Source organism: Parasteatoda tepidariorum, chromosome 3 (assembly GCF_982258835.1).
Source record: "Parasteatoda tepidariorum strain Cologne lab strain chromosome 3, Ptep-v5.0, whole genome shotgun sequence".
Classification (NCBI taxonomy): Eukaryota; Metazoa; Arthropoda; class Arachnida; order Araneae; family Theridiidae; genus Parasteatoda; species Parasteatoda tepidariorum.
Genome location: NC_141757.1, coordinates 41,991,191 through 42,016,375, shown reverse-complemented (window position 1 = coordinate 42,016,375; position 25,185 = coordinate 41,991,191). Strand labels below are relative to the sequence as shown.

At 28.0% G+C, this 25,185-nt stretch overlaps 2 protein-coding genes and 1 non-coding gene across 3 annotated transcripts; all 3 read left to right on the top strand.

Annotated features, from left to right (window-relative positions):
• Positions 1-6,179: 6,179 nt before the first annotated feature.
• On the top strand, positions 6,180-14,936 carry LOC107448025 (cytochrome c oxidase assembly protein COX18, mitochondrial). Its single transcript, XM_016063117.4, has 5 exons — positions 6,180-6,778; positions 8,754-8,901; positions 9,454-9,575; positions 10,674-10,784; positions 14,637-14,936. Exons 1-5 carry the CDS (start codon positions 6,326-6,328, stop codon positions 14,802-14,804), a joined length of 1,002 nt encoding a protein of 333 aa, XP_015918603.3. The 5' UTR covers positions 6,180-6,325; the 3' UTR covers positions 14,805-14,936.
• A 4,259-nt stretch (positions 14,937-19,195) lies between these two features.
• On the top strand, positions 19,196-20,443 carry LOC107448245 (uncharacterized). Its single transcript, XM_043057842.2, has one exon. The coding sequence runs from the start codon at positions 19,196-19,198 to the stop codon at positions 20,441-20,443; it is 1,248 nt and encodes a 415-aa protein (XP_042913776.2).
• Positions 20,444-20,905: 462 nt separating this feature from the next.
• Positions 20,906-20,987, top strand: TRNAS-UGA (transfer RNA serine (anticodon UGA)). The gene has a single exon. It is a non-coding gene; the product is annotated as a tRNA-Ser (tRNA).
• Positions 20,988-25,185: the final 4,198 nt, after the last annotated feature.

Genomic DNA, 25,185 nt, shown 5'->3' with positions numbered 1-25,185 from the left:
TGTTAATATATATTAAAAATAAATCTAGAGAAACTTTTAAAATTTTTACTTCAGATGCCCTTTTTTCCCCTTTCCTTTTCTTTTTTTATTTCATTTAATTATTTATTTTGATGATGCTTTTAAAGTTAACATCTATGTTCGTCAAAATGCTAATTTCTTCATTTGAGAAAAAGAGTGTGTCTATCGGCTTAAAATATAAAATTCAAACAATATATACTTTATTTTCTGCTGGAAAAGCTGTTTTACAATTAAAGGGTGGGGTGGGATTCTTGACAGGCAGTGCGTCAACATAATTATTTCCTTTATCGTTTTCTTCATGGAGCTAGCTTACTCTCCATGGTTTTCGTCACCATTTAGAAATTTGACACGAGCGGTTAAAATGTCATTCGGAGCATCCTTTTATTTCTTCAGTTTAAAATTAACATGTAAAAGTGTTCCATGAAAGGGAGAGTTGCAAATATTACAGCATAGATTACAATTCCTACGACAATTTAATTCATAACAAACGAAACATCTGTTGAGCTCTTTTAATTTTTGTTTCTTTTCGACTGGCGTCAAATAACAATTTTCATATTCGTGTTCATCTTTACAAAACAAACAAACGCGAAGAGGGGGAATTGCAGACGATATTTTGTTTATCTTTTTTATATTCCACTGCGGTTTGGCCTTGATCGGCGTGTTATATTTATTTTCGTCAGAATTCGTATTCTTTTTCCATTTCGGCAAGAGAAATGTTCGTTCTTTTAAAACTTTCTTTAATACTTTCGTAATCATCTAGTTTTTCAGCTAGTTCGTATGGCGTCGTAAACTTTGAGTTGTTCGAATGTCTCTATTTTTAATTCTGTGATCCATTCGGTAAAATAACTAATGAGTTCTTGAGCATAATTTCTCCAAGATTTATCATTTGACTTGTGATGTCAGTAAAAACACTGTTTAAGCTTTTCACTATTTAATTTATATCGTTTTAGGATTAGACTTTTAACAAATTCATAATTATTAGCATCCTTAGGTTCTTCTCTTGCTAGTATATTTGCCGGTAAAACAGCTAAAAGGCACGCTACCCAATCCTTTTTAGGTACTTGAGCCATCTCTGCTCTTCTTTCAAAATCTATTAAATATAATCCCATTTCGTCGTGTTTTTCATCAAATTTAGTTGTTAATTGAGTTAGTTGAATTTTATGACTTATTTCAACTCTGTTTTCCGTTTCGTTTTCATGATTGAGATTTTCTTTAGACAGTTCTAATTTTTTAATTTCTAATTCGTACTGATGAGCTTCACGAATCATTCTTTCTTCTTCTCTGTCTTGCTTTTCTCGTCTAATTCGTTCTTGTTCTATCTTCCCTTTTACGTTCGTCTATAATAGTGTTTAAGTAAGAGTTCTTTACAAAAATCTTCATCGAAATTTTCATTCTTCAAGATGGCCTCTCTCAACTCAAACACTTTTAAATTACTAACATTTTCAACCCCCATTTCCGTAACCATGAATTGCAAGTCTATTTTTAAGCCTTTTCCTAAAAACGCCATGATAACAATCCCGTATCTGATACCAAACTGTAGGGTTCTTTTGATTCGAATAGGAAGAAATGATGGGGATTAATAGATAAAAATATTTATTTAGAAGAAACCAAGATAAAATACGTACAATACAATTAAATCATCATAATATAACTAGAGCGTTTACTTATGTCTGCTCATATCCGTATCCCCCGTCTATCTGAGTGAAGTTTGGACAATGCGCAGTCGCGCAGAGGAGGGGGGGCGGGTTGCTATAGTTACCCGACAATAAACAAATAATTTTTGTATCTTAAATATTAATGTTTTGAAGGTATCGTAATATCAGACTTCTCGCAATGTAAGTCTCGATATATGAAGCTTTAACTGTATTAAAAATTTGCAAAAATACGAAATGAAATTTCGGTTTAAAGAAAAAATATTTGCACCTATGGAAAGTGTATTAAAGTTATTCTAAACTAGTTATTTTTTAAATTGCAAAAGTTTTCCAAGAAAAAAATTCCAAGAATTAATTTTTTGTGTTTTCTTTATTTTTTTATTTTAATTGAGTTTTTTTTCAAATTTTATGCGTTTTTTTAAGTTTAATTATTTATAAATTAATTATAAAGTATTAAAAAAAAAGATAAGGGAAATAAAGCTTGCAATGTACATTTACAAAAAAAAAAATTTTTTCTCAATGATTTTATGAGAATATTTTTCTTTTTTATTTCATACAAAATTTTCGCAAAATAAGTAAATAAAATTTACATTTTAGCGAAAATAAGTAAGTAAATAAAGAAAATTGAATAAGATTAATTTATTGAAAGACTTAAGGTATTTACTTTATTTTAGTACTAGTTTATTCATCTGCAAAATATTCATGCAGATGAATTTTTTGTTTTTAAGGCTAAAACCTGTAGTTTTGCTATTTTGAACCGAAGTTAGAGTACAAGGGTACTCCTTGGTAAAGTTTTACAACAAATTCTCATTAACGGAGGACACCAGAATTTAAACAAGCTCACATTTGCTTTACATTAGGAGAAAAAAAAACATGAAAATACTCCCTGGTTAGCTCAAGGGCAATATTATTCTCCCATATGACGTGAACCATTTAGCACTGGAAGTATTGTATGTCGGAACATTGGTCAGTTCATACGAATTAACATGGAGAAGTCAACGCTAAATCACTTATCATGCTAGTCAAATTGGCTCTAGAATATTAATTATTTCAGTTATTAAAAACAATGGAAAAATTAAAATGTATTATAAATTTCGTTATAGTATAAACGCACTATGTGCTGATTAAAGGAGTTGCTGAGCAGTTTTGCCATTCCACCATCTCGCAATTTCGAAGAAAGCAATGTCTATAATAATACAAACATCAAACAAATAAAATTCCGTGTAATAGAATAAATACAAAAAGAAAAAATATTGCTCTCAAATAGGCAAATTGCACCCCTGACCTCCAACTGGCCCCTCTACTGTTCCTAATCGCTCTTTCAAGGAGCGTGTGCGTGATTGTTGTAAAGAATCATTGTGTAAGTACGTGTAAAGAATCATTCTCACTGTCTGTGACTTGAGAATGATTCTTGCAAGTGAAAAAATTGCATGCAAAAAAAACCCAGATAATTGGATTCGCGATCGCAACGAACTATAGGGGGCGTTGTTGTATGAGACGGATACCTGCGATTTCCATATGAACAGTGATTCAGTTACTCTAGAGAGGTCTTTAATGTAGCACGTAGCATTGCAACGTTTCTTCTTTATTGTGGCTAATTAAATTTAAAAAAGAAAAATATTTGGTATTCTTTCTTATGCAAACGAAAACAAAATGGTATCTCTTTTTATTAGAGAAGGAATATCCAAAACACATCGGAAAAATATTTGTACATTAACAGAAAAAAATATATTCTTATAAGAGTTAAAACCTAATGCCCGAGAAATAGTTTTACTAAATTTAATGATATATCATGAAAGGCCCATTTAAGCTTTACATTCTATAGTTTTAAGAATCATATTACTTCAAAAATTAAAATGAACAAAAAGTATACATAAACCTTATAATTTTATGAAATTTAATTTTGTAAAAAAAGTTTTTTGACAACAATTTTTGTCAAAAAATTTCAAGTTTCAATAAAAAACATTAAGTAGAAACTTAGAAACGTAAAATAAAGAATGCTGACGAAACAAAAACAAAAAAACAATTCTTTTTTGTCGCCATTTTTAGTGCTACGAAAATTCGTCTTTGGGATTTGCCAAAAACAAAACAAGATGCAATTTTATTTTTTCAGGAGGGAAATATTTTACCGAAAAACGAAAATGTACCAATTCCCACAACATGAAACTTTATTTTGGTAAACGTACGTTTTGGAAATGTTATTTCATTTGGAATCCTATTTATCAGAGTTCATATGGCGATATGATTGTTTTGAATCTATGCTAAACTCTATATCGGCTCATTTTCCACCGAAATCCGACTGACTACTTTGATTTTAAATAAAGTGTTTCATTTTATGATTTGTCGCAAAAATTTCGGTGCAGATTGGTGGCACTTAAAAACCGCAAAATCTGTAGTTGCGGTGGCGTTATTACGTAAGTACAAAATTTTTATTCCATGCTTTTTTGAATCATATTACTTCAAACATTAGAATATGCAAGAAGTATACATTAACACATAATGTTATACCATTTAATTTTTCAAAACAATTATTTTAATAATTTTTATCAAAAAATTATAAACTAAAAAACGTAAATAAAGAATTCTTAGGATAAAAAAACGATTTTAAAAATTCCTCATATTGAAATAAAAAACTTCCATATTGTTTCTCTTTTTATTCTTATAATTCTTAATCAGACGTAAAATAGCATTTTGTTGAGAACTATCATCAAATGAAAAAAAAATATTTACAAGCAAATTTTTTATTGTAAAAATCATTGCACTTACTTGATTTATAATTCCCGGAGAATTCCAAAATGTTCCTTGTTTGAAAACTTTATTCTCAAATAATAGATACATAGTTTATCCCTTCATTACTTTTAGATAACATACTACACAGCACAATTTTATAATTGATATGAATTTGAATATGTAGCTAAAAACAGAATAGCTGAATTCTAGTTGAACTTATTCTTTCAAAACTAAAAAATACTTACCAAGAAAACGATTAAAATTAATTAAGAATCAGCACAAATGGCACTATTTCAAGTAACTTGGATAACTTTTTATTGTTGTTTTCCGAATTATATGGATACAGAAATATATACTATTCTATAACGAAGAAGAATATGCTATAACTATTACAATTGGGTATAATATAAAAAAAAACACAACTACTTCCACTTAGTAGGAATAACATTTACCATGACGCAATGCTAAATTCTATGCCACTATCCACATAAATGCCACTGTCCACATAAATCAATTATTAATCAAAAATCGAATATCAATTACTTTTCTTTATAATGCAATAAAATCTGGCGAGCAGCTATTTAAACGATCAAACACTTCGTTTGTTTATTTGTGGCTTGAAGTTAGGCTCGCAGAAAATGCCGTTCATGGGTTAAATTTAGTAGGAATAACACAACCTGTGACGTAGGCTATAGTATACCCAATTCTGTATGTTCTGATTTCATATTTATTCACTGGAATGACGAAAGCAATGTTGACTTCACTTTAATTCGTAATGAATTGAAGACAGAAGAAATGCATTTTACCTTAATACACACATCTGTAACTGTATCCGAAATCGGAAGTCATCAGTTGCAAATTTGTTGATAATAGATTGTTTGTTGTTAATTTACGTCGCACTAGAGCTGCACAATGGGCTATTGGCGACGGTCTGGGAAACATCCCGGAGGATGATCCGAAGACATGCCATCACAATTTTGATCCTCTGCGGAGGGGATGGCACCCCCGCTTCGGTAGCCCGACAACCTGCGCGCAAAGTCGAGCACTTTACGGTAGCACAGTTTAACGAGGACCCATACTGCACACCCTCGGTCCCTACGCAGACTGATCCAAGTGTTCACCCACCCGCACACTGACCGTAGCCAGTGATGCTTGACTTCGGTGATCTGCTGGGAACCGTGTCTTAACGATCAGTCCACTGCGGGACTGTTGATAATAGAAATTAAAAATTATTGAGGAATTTTTCTTCAAATGTTTGGTGAGTTCTGTTCCTAAAAGATTTGCTAATATTCTGGAGATTTTTTTCAAGTTCTTCGGCCTTTTCCTTAGGGAAATTTTGTTTCTTATTTGCTGCTAAAAAATGGCGTCTGATTCTGTCAATGAATTTGATGGAACTAAATGAAAACCGGATAAATTAATGTCTGATATTTACAGGCTCCCGCTAGACGCCGTACTCGAGCGTTGCGATCGCGAATAGTATTTGATTTGAGAGTGGCTTTTGCAACGATCTTTTCACTTGCGGCCCAATTGCAATTGTGCGCGATCGCATATGCGTTTTACACTCAGAGAGAATTCCTTAACGCAAGAAATTTGCTGATACGAATTAGTACCTGATTGATGAATTATATTATCCCATGAAAGTAATTTAGGTTTTGAGTTGTTCTCTAAATTTGTTTTTTCGAATGTTTGCAAGCAAAGAAAATGCTCCATTATTCGTATCCCCATGTAAAAATGCAGTAAGAACATTCCCTAGAACTGCACCAGCAACGACTTTGTTGACAATTTAATTATAAGTTAGGTTAAAGCTTTCACAGATATTCTATGAATACTTTTTCTACAAAGTTAAAATCAATCAATTAATTTTGTATAGGGCTTTTTTTCAATTTTTCTCAGCTTGTTAATCAAAAAATTTTACGGTTGTAAAAATGAGCATCTTGAATCACAGTGTTAAAAGAATTATTTGTTGCAAAAGACTCCACTATAAGGCATTTAATTACCAGTTTCCTGGTAATCACCAGTTTAAAATCTCATATTGTTTGGCAAGTTGTAGTTTTCTAACCACTCGGCATTTTTCATGGACTGGATTTTATTCAGCTTTATCTCAATCAACTCCTGTTTTATCATTTCAAAACCTTTTACTAGAAGTACATGAAATAACTAGTTTGCCATGGTGGGCTGTTATAATGCTTACTACATTAGGTATTAGATCTATTATTGTATTTCCTTTGAGTGTTCATCAAAATCAAGTTATGGCTAGGTTGATCAATATAAACGCTGGTTTGGGTGCGAAAGCAACTCAATTGAATGAAGAAGTGAATATAGCAAGGAGAATGTATAACTGGAATGAGGAACAAGCTAAACAAGTTTTCAGAAGACAAGTAGGTACGTTTTTGAAATTTTGTGTGCAAAATTCAGTCTAGCAATTGAAATAGCTCTGATTTCATAATTATTATGTTTTACTTTTTATGTCTTATCAATATGCTATACATTTTGGAATTAGGAAGTAACTGGGAGTATAATTTTGCATTTTGTAAAATATTGCATTATGTAGAGGAATTGGTAGTAACTTTATCAAAGTAAAAAAGTAATATTTGTGGTTAAAGCCACGTATCTATGCAGTGCTCAATATTTATATTGCTTTGCCTGCCCACAATCAGATACACATAGTGCTCATGTGCTGTGTCTTTACATGTTGAGGTTTGTAAATATTTAACTAGAAATGCCTTAAACTACTGATAAAGGTTGCTAAGTGAAAATGATATACACATAGGGATATACCCACATGCTAGCTGGAAAGAATAAACTAAGAAGAAAATTGATAATATTAAATAAGTATTGAATGTAACAAAATTTAATCATTATAAATAAAGTTATAAAGCAAAGTTAGCTTATTCTTTTTTTTATTTTGCTAACCATGATTATTTTTATTAATAAAAAGTTTACTTAATCTCTGCGTTAAAATATATACCAAGTAAAGTGCAATTAATCAAATTATAACCCTTTTGCAATGAAGCTTATCCACTTTAACATGTAATAATTTAACGTGAAGTTTCATTCATCTGTAGAATTTGAATATTGCTTGAAAGGAAGTAGACATACATTTACCAATAATTTTTGATACTTATAACAATACTTTTTATTCATATAATGAAAAGCCATATATCCGGAATTGTCTAAACTTCGAAAAGTCTGAAAAATAGATTTTTCCTGATTATAGTTCTTAAAGGTAAACAAACATCAAAACATTTATTATTCAATGAAAAAAACATAATGGAAGATAACTTTCATTCAAAAATGTTAAGGAAAATAATCTTACAGGTTAAATAACCGTTATTTAGCTAAAGAATATTTAGTAGGTATATATATATTTATCTAATATAAGTGAGGAAACTTTTGTACTTTCTCTTTCCTGAGTAAAAATGCATTTTTCTGTTTTTTCCCCTATTTGATTAAAAGAACTAGCAGTTTTGATAGTAAATAAAAATAATTTTTTTTTAGACATCATCAATATTCTACTTCATAAATATTCATAGTTTTTTCATCTCACTAAAGTTCAGTTTTTTTTAACTGCTCTTATCTTTTTGACTATTTTTTTACTGTATTTTAGCAGAATAAGTGTTTAGTTATTATAAAAGCAGCAAGAAGAAATAAATTTTTTTTTTTACTAATACATTTCTTTGACAAATAAATTTTAGCAGAATAAGTGTTTAGTTATTATAAAAGCAGCAAGAAGAAATAAAATTTTTTTTTTACTAATACATTTCTTTGACAAATAAATTTTAGCAGAATAAGTGTTTAGTTATTATAAAAGCAGCAAGAAGAAATAAATTTTATTTTTACTAATAAATTTCTTGAACAAATCGCAAGAATAAAAAAAAAAAAAACATTAATTATTATTTTTTTTTGGAAAAAGAAAATGTTTTTATTTTATTTTGACTGTTAAAAATTGTTGAAAAAATAGATCTTTCCAGTTTGGATATGAGACTTCGTACTGTAATAATGTTCTACATTTACTTCATCAATGCCTATTTGTGAAGAACAACCAATCAGCATTGCAAAACAATTCCATCAATTTTTTATTTGGACTTTATACTTTTTACTTCTGATTTATAAATAAAATAAAAGTGTTGATGTGTACTATATTAAATTGTTTAGGTCATTTTAAAGGCATGCATTCGCAGATCAAAATGCTCAGCTAGCTAGTACAATTTTGAGATTTTTCGAGTCATGATGTAATGATTATTTTAAAGTACTGATGAAATTTTTTTATTGATTTGATGAGAACACTCTCATAATAAACTTATTAAGGAATATCTTTATTGATTATAATCATAAAATTTTAATTGTGTCTAGATGAAAAAGATTTATCAAGACTCTGTGATACGTGATAACTGTCATCCTTTCAAAGCTACACTTCTTGTTTTGATCCAAGTTCCTGTATGGATCTGTTTTTCAGTGTCTCTGAGAAATTTAACAATGGCTTCAAGCATGTTTAATTCTGGTAAGTTATTTGTAAATTATAAAACAAATTATATATTTTTAAATGTATTCTGATAAGAATCGATTGGGTTAGATCTTTCAAGTATATATTCATAGTATGTTATATTTAGTTATATATAGTATCTTCACCGAAAAATAACATTCTTGGGAGTAAAGAGTATGTGCTGGTGTGTGTTGGTTGAAAGGAGATTTGCTCAATCTCTGACATTACTTTCATCATCTCATATCCAACTTGATTAAACATAACCAACCACCATCTGTCACTATAAAATGCTATTACTAACATTTCCTTACACTATGTCATTCCATTGAGGTTAGAAACAAAGTATTATATTTTTTTGCATGCTTTGCTGTTAGGCTTTTTATTGTAGCAATTTAATATTAAGTTTACATTAAGTTAGAAAAATAGTTATTCTTATTAGTGCGGTAAGAAACAAACTTTAGTCTTAAAATTATATTTGTGCTATCTAGATGCACTGTTTCATAGATAATGTTTTTTTTATATTTTATTTATTTATTATTTTTTTTTTTTAATATTTTAATTGTATTTCAGGTTTTGATTCTTTATATGCCAGTTTTAAAACTGAAGGTGTTCTATGGTTCCCTGATTTAACTTGTCCTGATCCAATATTCATACCATTACTACTTTTGCTTGTGAATGGTTCTCTTATTGAAGTAAGTAAAATTACTCATGATGATAACTTAATTGATATATCTAAATTTATTAAACTGACAATAATTGGTAATTTTTGCAACTTTAAATATGCTACAATTAAAAATCACTTATAACTTACATTTAATTAAGTAAAATTATTATTGTTTCCGGAACTTTGTCATCTACTTTAAAATTCAATAACTAAATCATTAAGATCAAGAGCATTAATCTAATCATCAGGAGCATTAGTTTTTTTTTGCCATTGTTAATTTATCTGTTCTATTATATTTTTGAGTGTCCTTTTATGGGATTCCCAACATTCACGAAAAAATGTCAGAATTGGAGAGTTGTCTTATGGAAATATAATACAGGTATGAACATATATTTTATGATAAAATATTAAAAGAAGTATAAAGTTGTGTTTCCTTTTCAACACACTTTGTTATGTGCATCGTTAGTCGCTTGACAGAAAATAAGGTGATAATAAATTTCCTTTTATCATTGTGAAACATATTTGGAGTTTCAGTTTCAGTTGTTGCTGTAAATGTATTTCTTATGAAGCTGTTATCTGTATAATTGTTTGATGGTAATTCTCATAATATGTATGTGTTTTATCATTTCTGTTTTGCAAGTTTTTCCAAAAATTATTTCCATATGTTAAAGAAACAATTTTTTATAATATTATAAAGTCTGTGCCTTCTATTTCAATATTCTGTATCAGAAATTAGTTCCCTGAACATATGGGGAATTTGTTTCAAAATTTATGTATTTTTCGGACATTAAAAGGGGTGGTACAAAATTAATTAATTATATAGTTTAATTTTTGTAAAAAATGACTAATTAGTAACAAATGCATAAATATATGTGAAATATTCATACATTATATCAATGTTCATAACACTGGTAAAGAAATAAAACTGTTTAATGAATTGAATAATAATTATTTAGTTGAAAGTTTATTTAACAAATTTGCATTTGTTGAATAAATTTTCTAAAGCTTATTCATTAGGTATAGTTTGAAACACTTTTTACTTTTTACAAAAGTTATATTTACAAAATATTTTGCATTAACTATTTACATTGCTCTTGCTTATCTTTAATATTTTTTTCCATTTTAGATACATGCTATGAGACAAATTGGAAAAGGATCTCTTTTTCAAAAAGTTATGCTCAATAGTTCCAGATTAATTACAATTATTGTGGCTTTAGCTGCATCCATAAATCCTTCTGTAAGTAATACATATCATTAATTTATTTACTGTCTTGAATTTAGAAATTGTTAAAATCTGCATTGCAACTGTTGTAAATAATTAAATAATTTTTCATTCATAGCAAAATGTCTTCTATTAAAACATAACTGTATATAATTTTATTAAAATTTTACTGAAATCTCAAAAAAAAGAACACAACACTAAAAGGTCTAAGAAAACAGCCACCTTAAGTTAGGTGTTCATCTAAGAAAAGAGCCCTTTAATTAATAATTTTAATTTAATAAATAATTTGAAATAAGGTTATGTAATTTTTGTAGAAAAACAGTTTTAGACTGTGTTTATTTATTAATTGCAACTGAAACAAACATTCCTATAAAACTCCAATGTATTCATAAGTTGAGTTTTCCCTGTTTTTTATTGTACTTAAATTTAGTGTAATGTTGGTAAACTATGAATTGTTAAATTTGAAGATTGGCCTACATTTAATAGTTTAAGAATATTACAAATATTTATAATTTTTTCACATGTATAGTTTTGCATAGTTTCTTTTAGTAGTATTTAAAAGTAGTATAGCTTTGCATTAAAAGTCCTACTTTCAAGTTTTAAAAAATTCAGCTTTATTTCATTCACCATATTGTTTCAAGGAATGTGATTTGTTTTCTCATACACTCCTTTCACACACTAAAGTGCCTAAGTGTTATTTTCTTCTTTTGTTTGTTCTTGTTTTTTCCATTTGTTTTTTTTTAACTTTAAAATTAGCTTATATGAAGCATTTTTTTAAAAATAATTACTATAATCCTTGTATTATTGCACCTTATTGTTTTTGTGCCATTAAAATCTATATTTAATCTAATCTCAACAAATCAACAAGATTTTTTAAAATATTTTTTATCCTTTTTTTTTTTTTTTTTTTTTTTTTGTAAAATATCTCTGGTTTTTTATTTTATCATTTTAAGAAATGATGCTTCATTTGCAATAAAAATGAAATAATAAGTCAGGATAATGTATTTTTAAATGCTAGGTTCAATAGTAAGTTTTGCCAGAAGGCTATCTATATATATATTTCTCTTACACGGCGACAAAAAAAAGCCTCATTACAACTCCCCGAATGGCAACGTTAGAAAATCGACCAATGATTGCCGCTAAAAATGTTACATGCCCAATCTAACTGAGGTGGTTCAACATATAGCGCTTTTAAAAACGGAAACTGAAATAACCAGAGAGAGCATTCTTACCAAATGTGATCTCTTCCAAAATTCACCATATCAGCTTAGTAGGGGAACAAAAAATTTTGTGACACATAATTCTCCTTTGGGAAAAAATTGAGTGGCCAGTCTCACAGACATATTTTGGTCTTGTTGGCAAAATTAAACTAATATTTGAAATTTCTTTTTTCTCCTCTTCTCATGTTTAAACGGCAGAGTCCGGGTGATAAAATAATTATGTAAGTATCAAATTATAATTCTTTACTTTGAAGTATCAGTCTGATCAGTCTTAATTAAAAGCCTTGCTTGTTAAAATATGAATCCATTCTAGTTATGAATGTCTTTATATTTCATCTATCAATTGATGAAGCAGTCATAAATGTGTACATTAATAGATGTAGTAAGTAGTAATTATTGAATTTTCTGCTCAAATCACATGTAAACATTAATTTTTAAACTTAGGAACTCCTATTTTCTTTCAATTTCTCAATATTTTAAATTTTGAAACATCCTTTAATGTGTGAATTTAATTTATTACACATAGAATTTTACAACTTTTTTAGATTTAGAATGTTTTAAACTACATTTAGCTTTTTAATTTACCCTGGGTTCATTAATTTTAAAAACCTATATATATATATATATTTTTTTTTATTGCTACAAATTTTATTTCAATACTTTTTTTTAATCAATAAATGAAGTTATTTTTTATGTATTATTTGTTCTTGGTAATAGATTTTACTAACTTGAAAAACTTCTCTCTATTTTACTGATATTTTATTTTTGTAAATGTCATTTTGTCCCTTGGTGTTAGAGATCAGTAAAAATATTTGCTACACGAATGAAGGCAAATCCCTAGAATAGATTATGCTAGGACAAATTAAAAAAAAAATTATTATGATGATTGGAGTTTAGAGTATTGTTACTATGAAATAAAAAAAAAAAAACTAAGTCAATAAAAGTAAATTGTTTTTTAAATCACTGATTTAATTAAATAAGTTGGAATATATTATATGGTTATGATTTTTAGATTGGATGGAATACATTAAATATATTAATTTTCAATATTTTATGAACAATAGAAAAATGTAAAAATAAACCTTTTAAACTGTTTAGAAATAAATGAGATTTTGTTTTGGATTTTGAAATGAAATTTTTTTTTTTTTGTAGTTTTACAAGTGTAATACTTTTGTTAAAATTTTAATTTGTAAGGTTTCCAAAATTATTATAAATGTCATAAGTTTGTCTTAAATACGTATAAGTTTGTCTTAAACATGTAAGTAATAATTTAAAATTACAAAGTTTTCTAAAAAGAAAGTTATGGACTGTTATCTAAGTAATTTTATCGTAAAAAAAATTATCAGCAGTTTGTAATTTTAGATTTTTAAAAAATTATTTTTAATAAATGAATCTTACTTCAGTAATTGTACTACATAACCTACATGAGTTTTTTCAGGTGTAATGAACACTCCTTATAAACTGTCCAACTAGTTCTAGATAAATGCAACAGCACGGACAATTTTGCTCTCCCCCTCTCTCTTTGAAATGGTCATTTTTCTGATTTTACTTAGTAAAAAATCTATTCTTATTTTCAACTCAAGAATTTTTTTTTATTCAGTTAGTCTCTATTTTTCTGGAGAAAATTATTTTTGTGTGTGTAAAAGAAAGCTTTATTCTTTACTATAGTTTATGTTTCTTAAAAGTTTTTTTCACAGTCAAAACTAGAAGCCAGATCTTAAAATCTACAGTTGCACATTTCAAATGAATGAGATACACAGCCATGATTTCTATTACATGATTTTAGAAACTTTAATATAGTCAACTTCAATATAGTTTTAAATTTTTGTTTTTAAGAAGAAAAATGATTGGAATCAATATAACTGGAAAATATCAAAAAAATATATATGCTTAGTATGCTTCTCTTGGTTAAACATTTTTTTAAATTCGTTTTTCAATAATAATTTGTTATTATTAGAATATAAGGTAGTACTGTAATATTTAAAAGTAAAAGAAGGTTATCTAAATTTATTAAAATTCAAAGTTAAATTTTGAAATTAAGAAGTGCAGTTTTGGAAACTAACATGTATAGAGAAAAATTTACTTATTAGTTTACATACAATTTAAAAGGTAACTAGGAATAGAATTTAGCTGAAATAACAGATAATACAACTTTGTACAATTTCAGTACTATACAAGTTCTGCAAATTATAAGATATTAATACTATATTATTAGTTACTGCTAATTAACCTTCAAGAACTATCTGTAGTCACTCTCTTTTCATATTATATTGTTTGTTATTGCCTTTTAATCTTTTACAATAATTTAATGATTTTTATTTTTTTTATTAAGACTTATTATGAGTCTTATTAGTTGTTAGTTTTTTAAATCATTATTTAAATTCATATTAATATATGAGCCAAATGAAAACACTAACATTTTGCTGATTTACTAAATAAAAACTGATAGAAAAAAAAAGTTCATTATGTTTTTTAAAATAAATTTGTAAAATATCATATCATAATTTATAATTAAGTAATTAGCAAGTAATTGTCATTAATTTTTGTAATATACGTAATTATTATAATTTCTGTAATATACAACTATGTGCAGATAATTAATAAGTTACTTCTGTTTTAAGATAATAATGATTTTTTCATTTTACAGTCTGTCACTTTTTACTGGCTTTGTTCAAGCTCAATTGGTCTTTGTCAAAATGTGCTCTTAATGGCTCCCCGAGTTAGGAGTATTTTAAATATACCCAAAACAGGTCATGAAAGTGCAACACCATTTTTGGACCTTGCTGCAAATTTGAGGAAGCGATTTAAAATTTGAATGTTTTGTTTCTCTAAACCTTGGGAATCCTTTTTTGTTTTTACTTAGTTGTGTAAATCTATATTTAGAATTTTTTTGATCAATTATTTATTTGTTACCATATTTTAAATAAATATTTCAAATTTAGTAGAATTTATTGATGGTTTTTGATACTTGATTGCCTCAATTTTATTTACTATTTTACATTCAGATAATCAAAATTTTAAATTTAATAAAAGATGTACATATATAAAATTTAAACAATATTTATAATTTTGGTTTGTATTAAATGCAGATATTTTTACTGCTTCAATTTGAACGAACAGTTAAAATGTAAAATGGTAAGTTGATAACTTTTGCACTTAGTATGTTACTGTCATGATTTATTAACCAACCATTCAAGTGTTATGCATTTAGGGAAATTTTTATTGAAAATCAGGTGAATATCAAAGTTAAGTAAATAAATTAGGGCAAACCTTTTTTTTATGTACCAAACTGCACCAACCATTTTTTTGGAAATAATAAGCTCAAATGTTTAGACTACTATAAGAATTAAGATTCCATTTCATAGTTTATGAAATCTTACAGTAGAAGTAAATTAGAAACATCTATTGTTATAATATTGAGCAAAAAACCAAAAGGGCATCTAGGCCTCTAATTTTTTTAAGGATTTGTTATAAATAAACGATGTGCAATAATTGTGAGTAAGCACTGAATTTTTTAAATATATTTGACAGATTTGCTTTCAAATTTTTACTAGTTATTATTTGTAATAGTTAAAATCAAATCATTGTATAATATAGAGTTTATAATAAGTTTAGTGCCTTGGTTACAACATTTTGATTCGAAATAAAGAATGAATTAAAATAAATTAAGGGCTTACTGACCTCTGCTCACTATTGCTTGTTAATCCTTTGACTAATTTCATTGTTCCTTTTGGATTGCTTCTCAACCTGAACTCGAACTCACTCGTCAGATAATAATCTAGTAATCTTGTTTAAGTAATATGCTCATACATTGAGCAAAACTTTCTGGAATTTAGACAATACTTGGACATCATACTTATTTGTCCTAAGTTATTGAAAAAAAATATACTAAAATAGTTAAAAGCTTAAGCTAAACATTTGTAATACTCTTTTAAAAATCATAATGCTATTTTTTTTAAACTAATTAATATCAAAATAGCACATCTCAATTGCAAATAATATCATGCTGATATTTGCCACTTACAACTTATGCATTGTAGGTATCAAAAAATTGAAATTTAGACAATAAGTTAATCAAATGTCTTTGTATGTCACTAAATAACTAAACATTTTATAATTTATTCCTGATGCACATACTTTCTTTTACTACATATACTTTCACACTTTTCTATTGTTAATGTTATGCATAGAAATTGCAGAAAATTTCACATTTTGGATTGATAAGAGCGGCAATTTTATATTCTGCTTTTTTATTTTTTTCCAAACTTAAGCATGCAATGTATAAATTTCAAAATGATTATTGCAAGTGATAAGACAGGAGTTATGTTTCTTTTTTTAAGTATACATATTTTAGTAATTTATGTTTAATTGTTTGAATGAAAGAAAAAGGTTACAATTCTAAACATGCTTAGGTTTGCAGAATTTATATAAATCAAGTCATTTTTATTTGTAGCCAGCAGGCAGAAATGCATCAAAAACTAGATTATTCTGTCATTTTTAAACCTAATTCTTGAAAATAATCAATTATTATTGCTTATTAGGTTATTGCTGTTTAACCAACTTCTTACATTTTATGAGTTTTTTAAATATTCATGTTTTAAAGTAATTGTTGTTACTAACAACATGACTCACATTGTTGTTGTTGACAACACAATATAACATCTATTTTAATGTTTCAATACAGCAATAAACTTATTCAGCCGCTTTTAGTGATTACATTTGGCTGCAAATGATACTGCTTTTTTCACTGTATTATTTTTATTCAAATTATTTTAGTCAAAATTAATTTTAACTTATGACTGACTTTTTATTAAAAAACAGCAACAATAAGGTGTAGTCAAATAATAATAACAATATTGGGTTGAATAATATTTTTCATGTTGGCCCAAGTATTGTTTCTATAATATCAAATTTTGTTTTATCTCATATTTCAAATTCAGTTAATTTCAAATTCATTGTAAATGGTGTGTTTTTCACAAAAAATTTAATGTTGTTTTTATCATGTTATGCTAACTAAATGAGTACACCAGAGAAGCAAATATTTTTATTTAAGCAGCAAAAATTGAAATTTTTTCTCTGAACGTTCAATAATTAGACCAAAACTCATTTAACACCATTCGCTCAATTTTAGTGCTTCTATTAAAAAAAAATTATATTAAAAAAAGTTATTTGTTCTTACTGTTTTCTATTTATCTGTTTTTTTAAAACCGTTCGGTCGTACTAATGTTATTTTTTTTAATTAAAATTTAAAATTACAAATATCTTCATGAAAATACCAGTCTACATTTCAAGTTAACATTCTGAGCATTATTTTGGAATTCTAATTCTAATTATTTTGGGATTCTAGGAAGATTATGAGTAATTTTGTTCAGAAGAACCAGATTTTAAGTTTAATTGTGTCCATTTTTTTAAAGTACCTGTTTATTTTAATTGATAGATTTGTTTGATAATATTGAATTAAACAATAAAAAATGAGTTCACTTCATACTTATCGTTACATTATAATAAAATCATTTTATAAAACTGTATTTATCATTATTATTTAGTCTGTTAACTGAGGAATAAACTTATATTCAACTCTTTTCTCAATGGGGATTTTTTTCTTCATAATTATATGTATTATCATCACACCTTAATTTTCATAACGAAATAGGTTGTCATGCCCATTGCAGTAGTAGTTCATATATGATGAAATATTTTGTCATGCACAGTTAACAGGTTAAGAACAGTTATAAAAACATTAAATGAAATCGCTGTTAACCACCTATGGCACAAATTAGTGCAATTTTGTGTTAGAAAAAAGTCAGTGGTTTATATCAAGTGATTTTACTCGGTGATTAGTGTAAAAAAGATATACAAGGTTAGCTATCGTTGTTTGCAGTAAAGAAAAATATTGTTTCTTTCTTTAGAAAAATAAACAAATTATTGATTTAATATACAGGCTATCATTATGCAAAAGTGCATTTTGGTGTCAGCCACAAATTCCTGATAATTCTGGTAAACAGTACTAGACTGTGTTAATTAGTCAAAAAATAAGTTCAGTTTTGAAATTTTTTTAGAGTGGCCCCCATGTAAATACTATTATCAAAAATGTATTATTAGGGACCACTTTTTCACCAATCATTAGCTTTAAAAAAGAAAGAAAAAAATGTGAACTAACGCTTTTAAATATAATTTTAATGTTTAAATTTTCTATTGTAGTTTGCTACTTATTTCAGCCATAATATATTTTAAAAATAATTATTTCATTCTTAGGATGCTATGCAATTTTCCTTTTTGCTACACCCTTGTATCAGTCCTTTACACATTTAAGAAAGATAAACTTAAGCTATTTGCATTAAAAATTTTACTTTCAGCATTCTTATTTGACATTCGAATTTGAACCTGTTTCTTAAATTTTAAGAGATTGTGAACAATTGCAAGTGCATATATCCATTGCGTGATTTGTCTAGCAAGTCTAGAACCGATACAACAAGCCATTAATTCTAAGCGAGGAATGCTTAGAGGTTTTATGGGCGCTACTCTCGACTTCGCTCGAACTAAATTTATTTTAACTTCTGAATTCAGTACCGATCTTACAAAGACGCACGCTGCATAGGCCCTCTTGGAAGCATCCACAAAAACAGGTAGTTCAGACGTATCATTCATTAACATATATCGAGACAATAACATTGGAATAACATCGAATTAAAACGCAAAGAGTTTGCAAATATACAGTTTCACTTTGGTTGCTATTAGAAAGAGAACTTTCTTTAGAAATACTTTTTTGGTCATTATGTTCTAATTGTAAATATAATCATTTTGATATAATGTGATCCAAATTAAAAAATAATGACCAAAAAAGTATTTCTAAAGAAAGTTCTCTTTCTAATAGCAGCCAAAGTGAAACTGTATATTTGCAAACTCTTTGCGTTTTAATTCGATGTCAAGGACGCGAGAAAATTATTCGATGCGCAATTGACACTGGTAGCCAAAGCAGTTACGTTAGCGAAAATATTATACGTCTACTTAAGGCGTGGCCTCTTCGAAAGGAGACAGTGATTCATGCACTGTTCGGGGGGAATGAAACGAAACCAAAACAACAAATATTACTGAAAAAGGGTGCTTGTTTTTCATGTTTGCAAAAAGCTAATCATATAAGTAAATTTTGTGATGAAAAAACTAATTTAAAATGTACATAACAAAAATTGTCATGCTGGGATTCAAATGATGCAATGCTTGTTAAGAGAAAGATTTTGGATAATTAGGGCTAGGAAAGCTATTAAAAATGTCTTATTCAATTGTATTACTTGCAAACGATTTAAGGTCAAGGCTTTGTCGAGCGAACCAACACCTCTACCACCAGACCGGGTTATGGATAGTGCACCTTTCGAAATTGTTGGAATTGATTTGGCTGGGCCTTTGTATTTAAAAAAAGGAGAAAAGGTGTGGATCGCATTGTTCACTTGCGCTGTGTACCGTGCCATTCACCTAGAACTAGTCAATTCCCTCTCTTCAGATGCTTTTCTCCTGGCACTTCGTCGGTTTATCGCCAGACGCGGTCGACCTAGAACGATTTATAGCGATAATGGTACTAATATTCGGGGTGCATCTAATGATCTTTCAAAACTAAATTGGACTAAAATTTTAAAAGAGACTGACAAAATTCTTTGGAAATTCATCCCTCCAACTGCCGCTTGGTGGGGCGGCTGGTGGGAGAGGCTGGTTCGTACGGTAAAGGAACTGTTAAAACGCACTTTGGGTAAATCTGTATTATCCTATGAAGAACTGTATACTTTAACTTGTGATTGTGAATCCATAATAAATTGTAGGCCCTTAACCTATGTATCAGAAGATCCGCAGGAGTTGATCCCTCTCACACCTGCCATGTTTCTTATCGAGAACCGGAGTTCCAATGTTGAGGATATTGATGAATTAAATTCATTAAGTCTTAATAAAAGAATAAAATATAGAAGTAAGTTATTAAAAGACCTACGACAGCGCTTTAGGAAGGAATATCTTGGACAGCTGGTGCAGAAACACAATGAGAAACGATCTCGTGAGCCCTGTGTAGGAGAAATAGTCTTGATAGGAGATGATAATAAAAAACGTTTATTTTGGCCCTTGGCTAAAATTATTGAGTTGATTCCAGGACGTGATGGGAAGATTCTCACTGTTAAACTTAAGACCCAGAATGGTTCAATTTTACGTCCAATTCAACGTATCTTCCCACTAGAAATTCAGGCAGATGAAATGAGCATCACTATAGATAAGAAACATGGTGTAGAGGAATCGAATTCTGGCGCTGAATGTAAAATCAAAGGTGGCTCAGCACCTGATAAGACCATAATGCAGCGATATACTTCCTCTGGAAGATGTGTAAGATCTCCCAAAAGACTTGATTTGTTTAATAATGTATTTTATGAGCTTGAGACTCTCTCTGAGTCTCAACGGGGGGAGGATGTTGTGAAATGAAGTGCAGTGAGGAAAGTGTTGGCGTCAGATTTTGTCAATTCAATGTTATGATTCCGTCGGAGAAGCAGCTCTGACCAAGAAGCTGTTTGTTTTGTTGAATAAATGTTCGTTTTGTATTTAGTAGGCCTATGTGTCACTTTTATTTCCAATGCACCCAGCATCTGGTAGATGCAGCCCATGAATGATCTGGAATTTCTCCTTCGGTTTCTAACAACAATCGCCATTGGATTTTTAACTTGCAAATTTCTTAAAAAAAATAGGAAAGACAAAAAAACATGTTGAGGTTTGTTTGGGGGTGGTTCCCCTTTTGCATACATTTTACTAATTAAGAAGGAGATATTTCTATATCGGTAGGAATGTACTAAAAAAGTGCATCTTAATTTATTTTAATGCATACCAAAAATGTAATACATATTAAAATTTGTATTTGAAGTTCAAAGCATATAAAATCTTAGCTTGCGAGCAGTCGTGGCCGAGTGGTTAAGGCGATGGACTTGAAATCCATTGGGGTTTCCCCGCGCAGGTTCGAATCCTGCCGGCTGCGGACAAGTATGTTTTTTGCTGTAAATATTATTTTAATAATTTGTTTGAAATTTTTAATGCTAAGATTCTTCCCAGTTTGCTTTTTTCGACTTTTGTAATGTGTTTTTGAAAACTTTTTTACTAAAATTACCTTTATTTTTTAAAATATATAACAAAGACATAACATATATAATATATTCAAGAGAACGGTAAATCATGAATACCAATAGTAATAATATTTTTATTTAGTTATTCTGTAAATTAAAATAAAATAGTTCTTATAGTTTAATAACTAGCTTGTTATAATTTTCATTGCTCCGAGCAAATAATATATATTTTATACTAAAAATTTATTCTGAAAGTTGCTTTATGTAATAAAAAAGGAGATAGATGGCACCACTGAATATCTTCACGTTGATGAATGTTTTTGATATGACGAGATGCGCGGAAGTTGAAATTAATAATAATAGGATTAATAATTATTGTAACCGAACCAGGATATTCAATGAATGGTTTCCTAAACACTTATTACATCATTATTACTTCATTTTAAAGTTTTAGTACTTAATTATTGAAATCGGATTAATAATAATGAATTTACCATTTTAATTAATAAGATTTTTTCTTTCTTTCTGGAATGATGTCTTATCCAGCTTTAGTCCAGCATTGTCATGATGTCTTACTTTAGTTGGTTCACATTTTAAAATAAATGGAGTTTCTAAATGGAGTTTCAAATTTCTCGAGATTTAAAGTCGTTTAGCCAAAAATCGAGAAAAATTTATTGAGGAACCATTTTGCAAAAATGACAATGTTATTTTTTTTTCTTTTTTTCACCTTTTGCATGTTCGCTTTTTCATATCGTACAATATTTTCGGGTATTTTTAATTTAATTATCTCTCTCTGTATATATATATATATACATTGACATGCGCTGAGTATTAAATATTCTATTCTTTTTAACGAAAAGTATTACACTGCTTATACTAAATTTTTACTATCCTAACATTTTTTTAAACGTATATCTTTAAAGAAATGCCGGAATCTAAAATAATATTAGTACACTTGAAATCAAAAATAAATAAATAAAAAATAATTAGCCTCATGTCGCTTTTGAAAAACTCTAAGTAAGCAATAACCAAACAAATTAGGTCACTTATCTGACTCTTTTATTTAGTAATTAAAATTGACTTTTTTTTCCAGTCACTTTTATTTAAATTTTTTATGCCTATTTGAAAAGAAGTTTAGTTGTTGTAATTTTTTCCATCTTTTTATCGTTTTTTCTAATTTTTTTAATGTTTTGATAGAAGCCTAGGTTTACATCAGGACTCCAGGCTACGTTTACAGTTTTAATAAATAAATAAAATAAATATCATTGATAAAATAAATATTTTTCTCTTTTTCAATTTACTTAAAATGTTTCATTTTATTTTATTATTTTATAACTTTTATTATACATAAAAGTCTGAAAAATTTGTATTTTTGTAATTTTCTAGGGTAATAAACGAAAACGTTTAGGACACGAAAATTTATAAAAAATAAGCCCTATAAGGTTTATCTTATCCCCCAAACAACGCATCGATCATGGTGACGTGTTAAAATTAATACATTTACTTGTATAATTTAATAGATAGCAGCATTATTAATTTTTGTTTCATTCTATGAATTCAGAAATTAGTTGTATGTAGATTATTTCTTTCTTCATATACTTATCTTGTAGGTTGGGGAAGGAAGATATACTACTTTAAAAATGTTACACTTTTATTATCTTTAGAATCTCAGTATTAAACCTTAAAGATCTCAAAGAAAAATTTTATGACTTTGTTAAACTTACTTTGACAAACTTATTTTTTCAATCTTTAGTAGGTTTTCTTATCTTTTGACATTTTTATTAAATGACTATTTTTCTTGTTGTTTTAAGCATGGGTTTCAGTGTCATGTTTATTAAAGCGATCATTCCATAATTCATCAGGTGTTTTTATCGCTGTATAGATTTTTTTTTTATTTAAAAGAATGCTTTAAGACATTTTAGACAAGGTTTAATTCTCATACCAAAGCTTCCCCCCACATTTTTTTTTGTCTCGTGTGTTCATTTTACCACGCATACGTTGCTGCGAGCCTGTTCCTTTTATGGTTATTTTATTTATTTTTTATTTATTTCGCGTTTTCGATGACTAAAGCTAGACATTTGAGAAATATCAATACTTTATTTTTTTTTTGTTGTATTGATGAACACAATAATTATTTTCTTGATTGATTTACATCAACAGAAAACATGTTAATGAATATTTAAACATTTTTATAGAAGGTTTATGATAATAAATGAATTATTTTGACCTTATCCTTATTTTTTCTCCTTTTTTTATAGTTCGGGTTTATTTTGAAGAGCACAGGTTGTATGAATATTGATTATGAATTATGGTTATGAATTATGCGATTATTAATTATGATTGACTGTATGGGTTTTGTTAGTTTAATGAAAATTTCTTTTAAGTTAATTATTCTCTTCCTAATGAGATTGTTTCACTAAATCGATATCAATACCAGGTATAGTGTATAGAATTTACAGCAATTTTGTACCTATGTATCTGAATTCAGAACTGATTGTATGTCAGTATCAATTTTGTATATTATCTTGTTGGGATAAATGTCTTCAAAAAAAAAAAGATAATATTTTTGGTTTAAAATAATTCTTAATGCTTTTTGTTTTGCTAGCTTGTTAGTTATACTTATTTTATGTTCTTTATACAATAAAAGTAAATAATAATATGTCGGAAAATGGGGCTTTTTTTGGACAATTTTTATAAATTTGACAAAACAATTTTCTACGAATCATTTTGTACGCATCTAATATTATTCAAAATTTAGTATTTAATTTTGTCTTCACTTTGAATAACTAATTTAGACTTATGTTTTTTTTTTAAAGTTGTCTTAAAGTTCACATTATTCTCCTGATATTAGGCATAAAATTGGTTGTTAATCTTAATCTATTATTACTTACGAAAAATGGTTGATCAAAATTGAACTAATTTTAACCTAAAATGTGCAGTCTTGAAATAATGTTAGGCCGAATAAATATTAAAATTTATAACTACAACTTATATTCCAACTTCGGTGAAAATCAGTTCCAAAAACTGATCATCACACTAGTAATCTAATTTTAATAATTATTTAAGAAAAAAAGGCTTTATAAAGAATATTTTATTTTATAACGTAGTTTTGACAAATCAATATTAAATGTAAACTGAGATAGGTCATGTGAATAAAACATTGATTAATTTTGGAAGGACGTGTATGTCATGAAAAATATTCGTAATGTATTTCTTAACATTTAAAAACTGAATTATTATTTCATTTAATGCTTTTCCTCGATATTTAAAAAGCATTTAATATAATATGTAATCTTTTTATACTACAACCTTGAATTGAAAGCAGAATAAAATCTGTGTTTAGAGATTCCCTCTACACATGCCTTATACATTTCTATTGAATTCGAAAACCATTGCATGGTTACTAAATGTTTTGTTTTTATTAAAATTCGTAATTATTTCTCTCTCTCTTTCCCGCCAACACATTTGAATGTATAAGACTAATAATAATAATAATAACAGCGGGGCACACAGCCATGTACTTGATCCATTCGGATCCTACCAGTTACCTATACACCAGCTGTGATTAAAACAACTAATAACCAATGCACGAATTCTTTAACTTTCCTTGGGGAAAATTATCCTATCATTTACCCTTTACCGAAATTTGAGGTATTTTTGAGGTGTATTTGAGGTTATTTCGAGGTGTTAAAGTTGATTTGAGATTTATTTTAAAATGACTTCCAAAAAAAAAAAAAAAAAAAAAAAGACTTAAAAAAAAAAAAAAATTGAAAATGACTTAAAAAATTAACCTCCTGAGGTTTAAGCTACATTAAGTTAGTTTTATTCACACTTAAAAGGTTGTTTCGAGGTTGATTGACATTTACCTTCAGTTGTTTTTGAGCTATACAGGTTATTTTTTTTTACACTTCTAGCAAGTAGGTATATACTTTATTTACGTCGCACTAGATCTGCACAATGGGCTATTGACGACTGTCTGGGAAGCTTCCCTGAGGATGATCCGAAGACATGTCATCGCAATTTTGATCCTCTGCAGAGAGGATGGCTCATCTGCTTTGGCAGCCCGATGACCTGTGCGAAGTCGAGTACTTTACAGAAGAGCAGTTCAAGAAG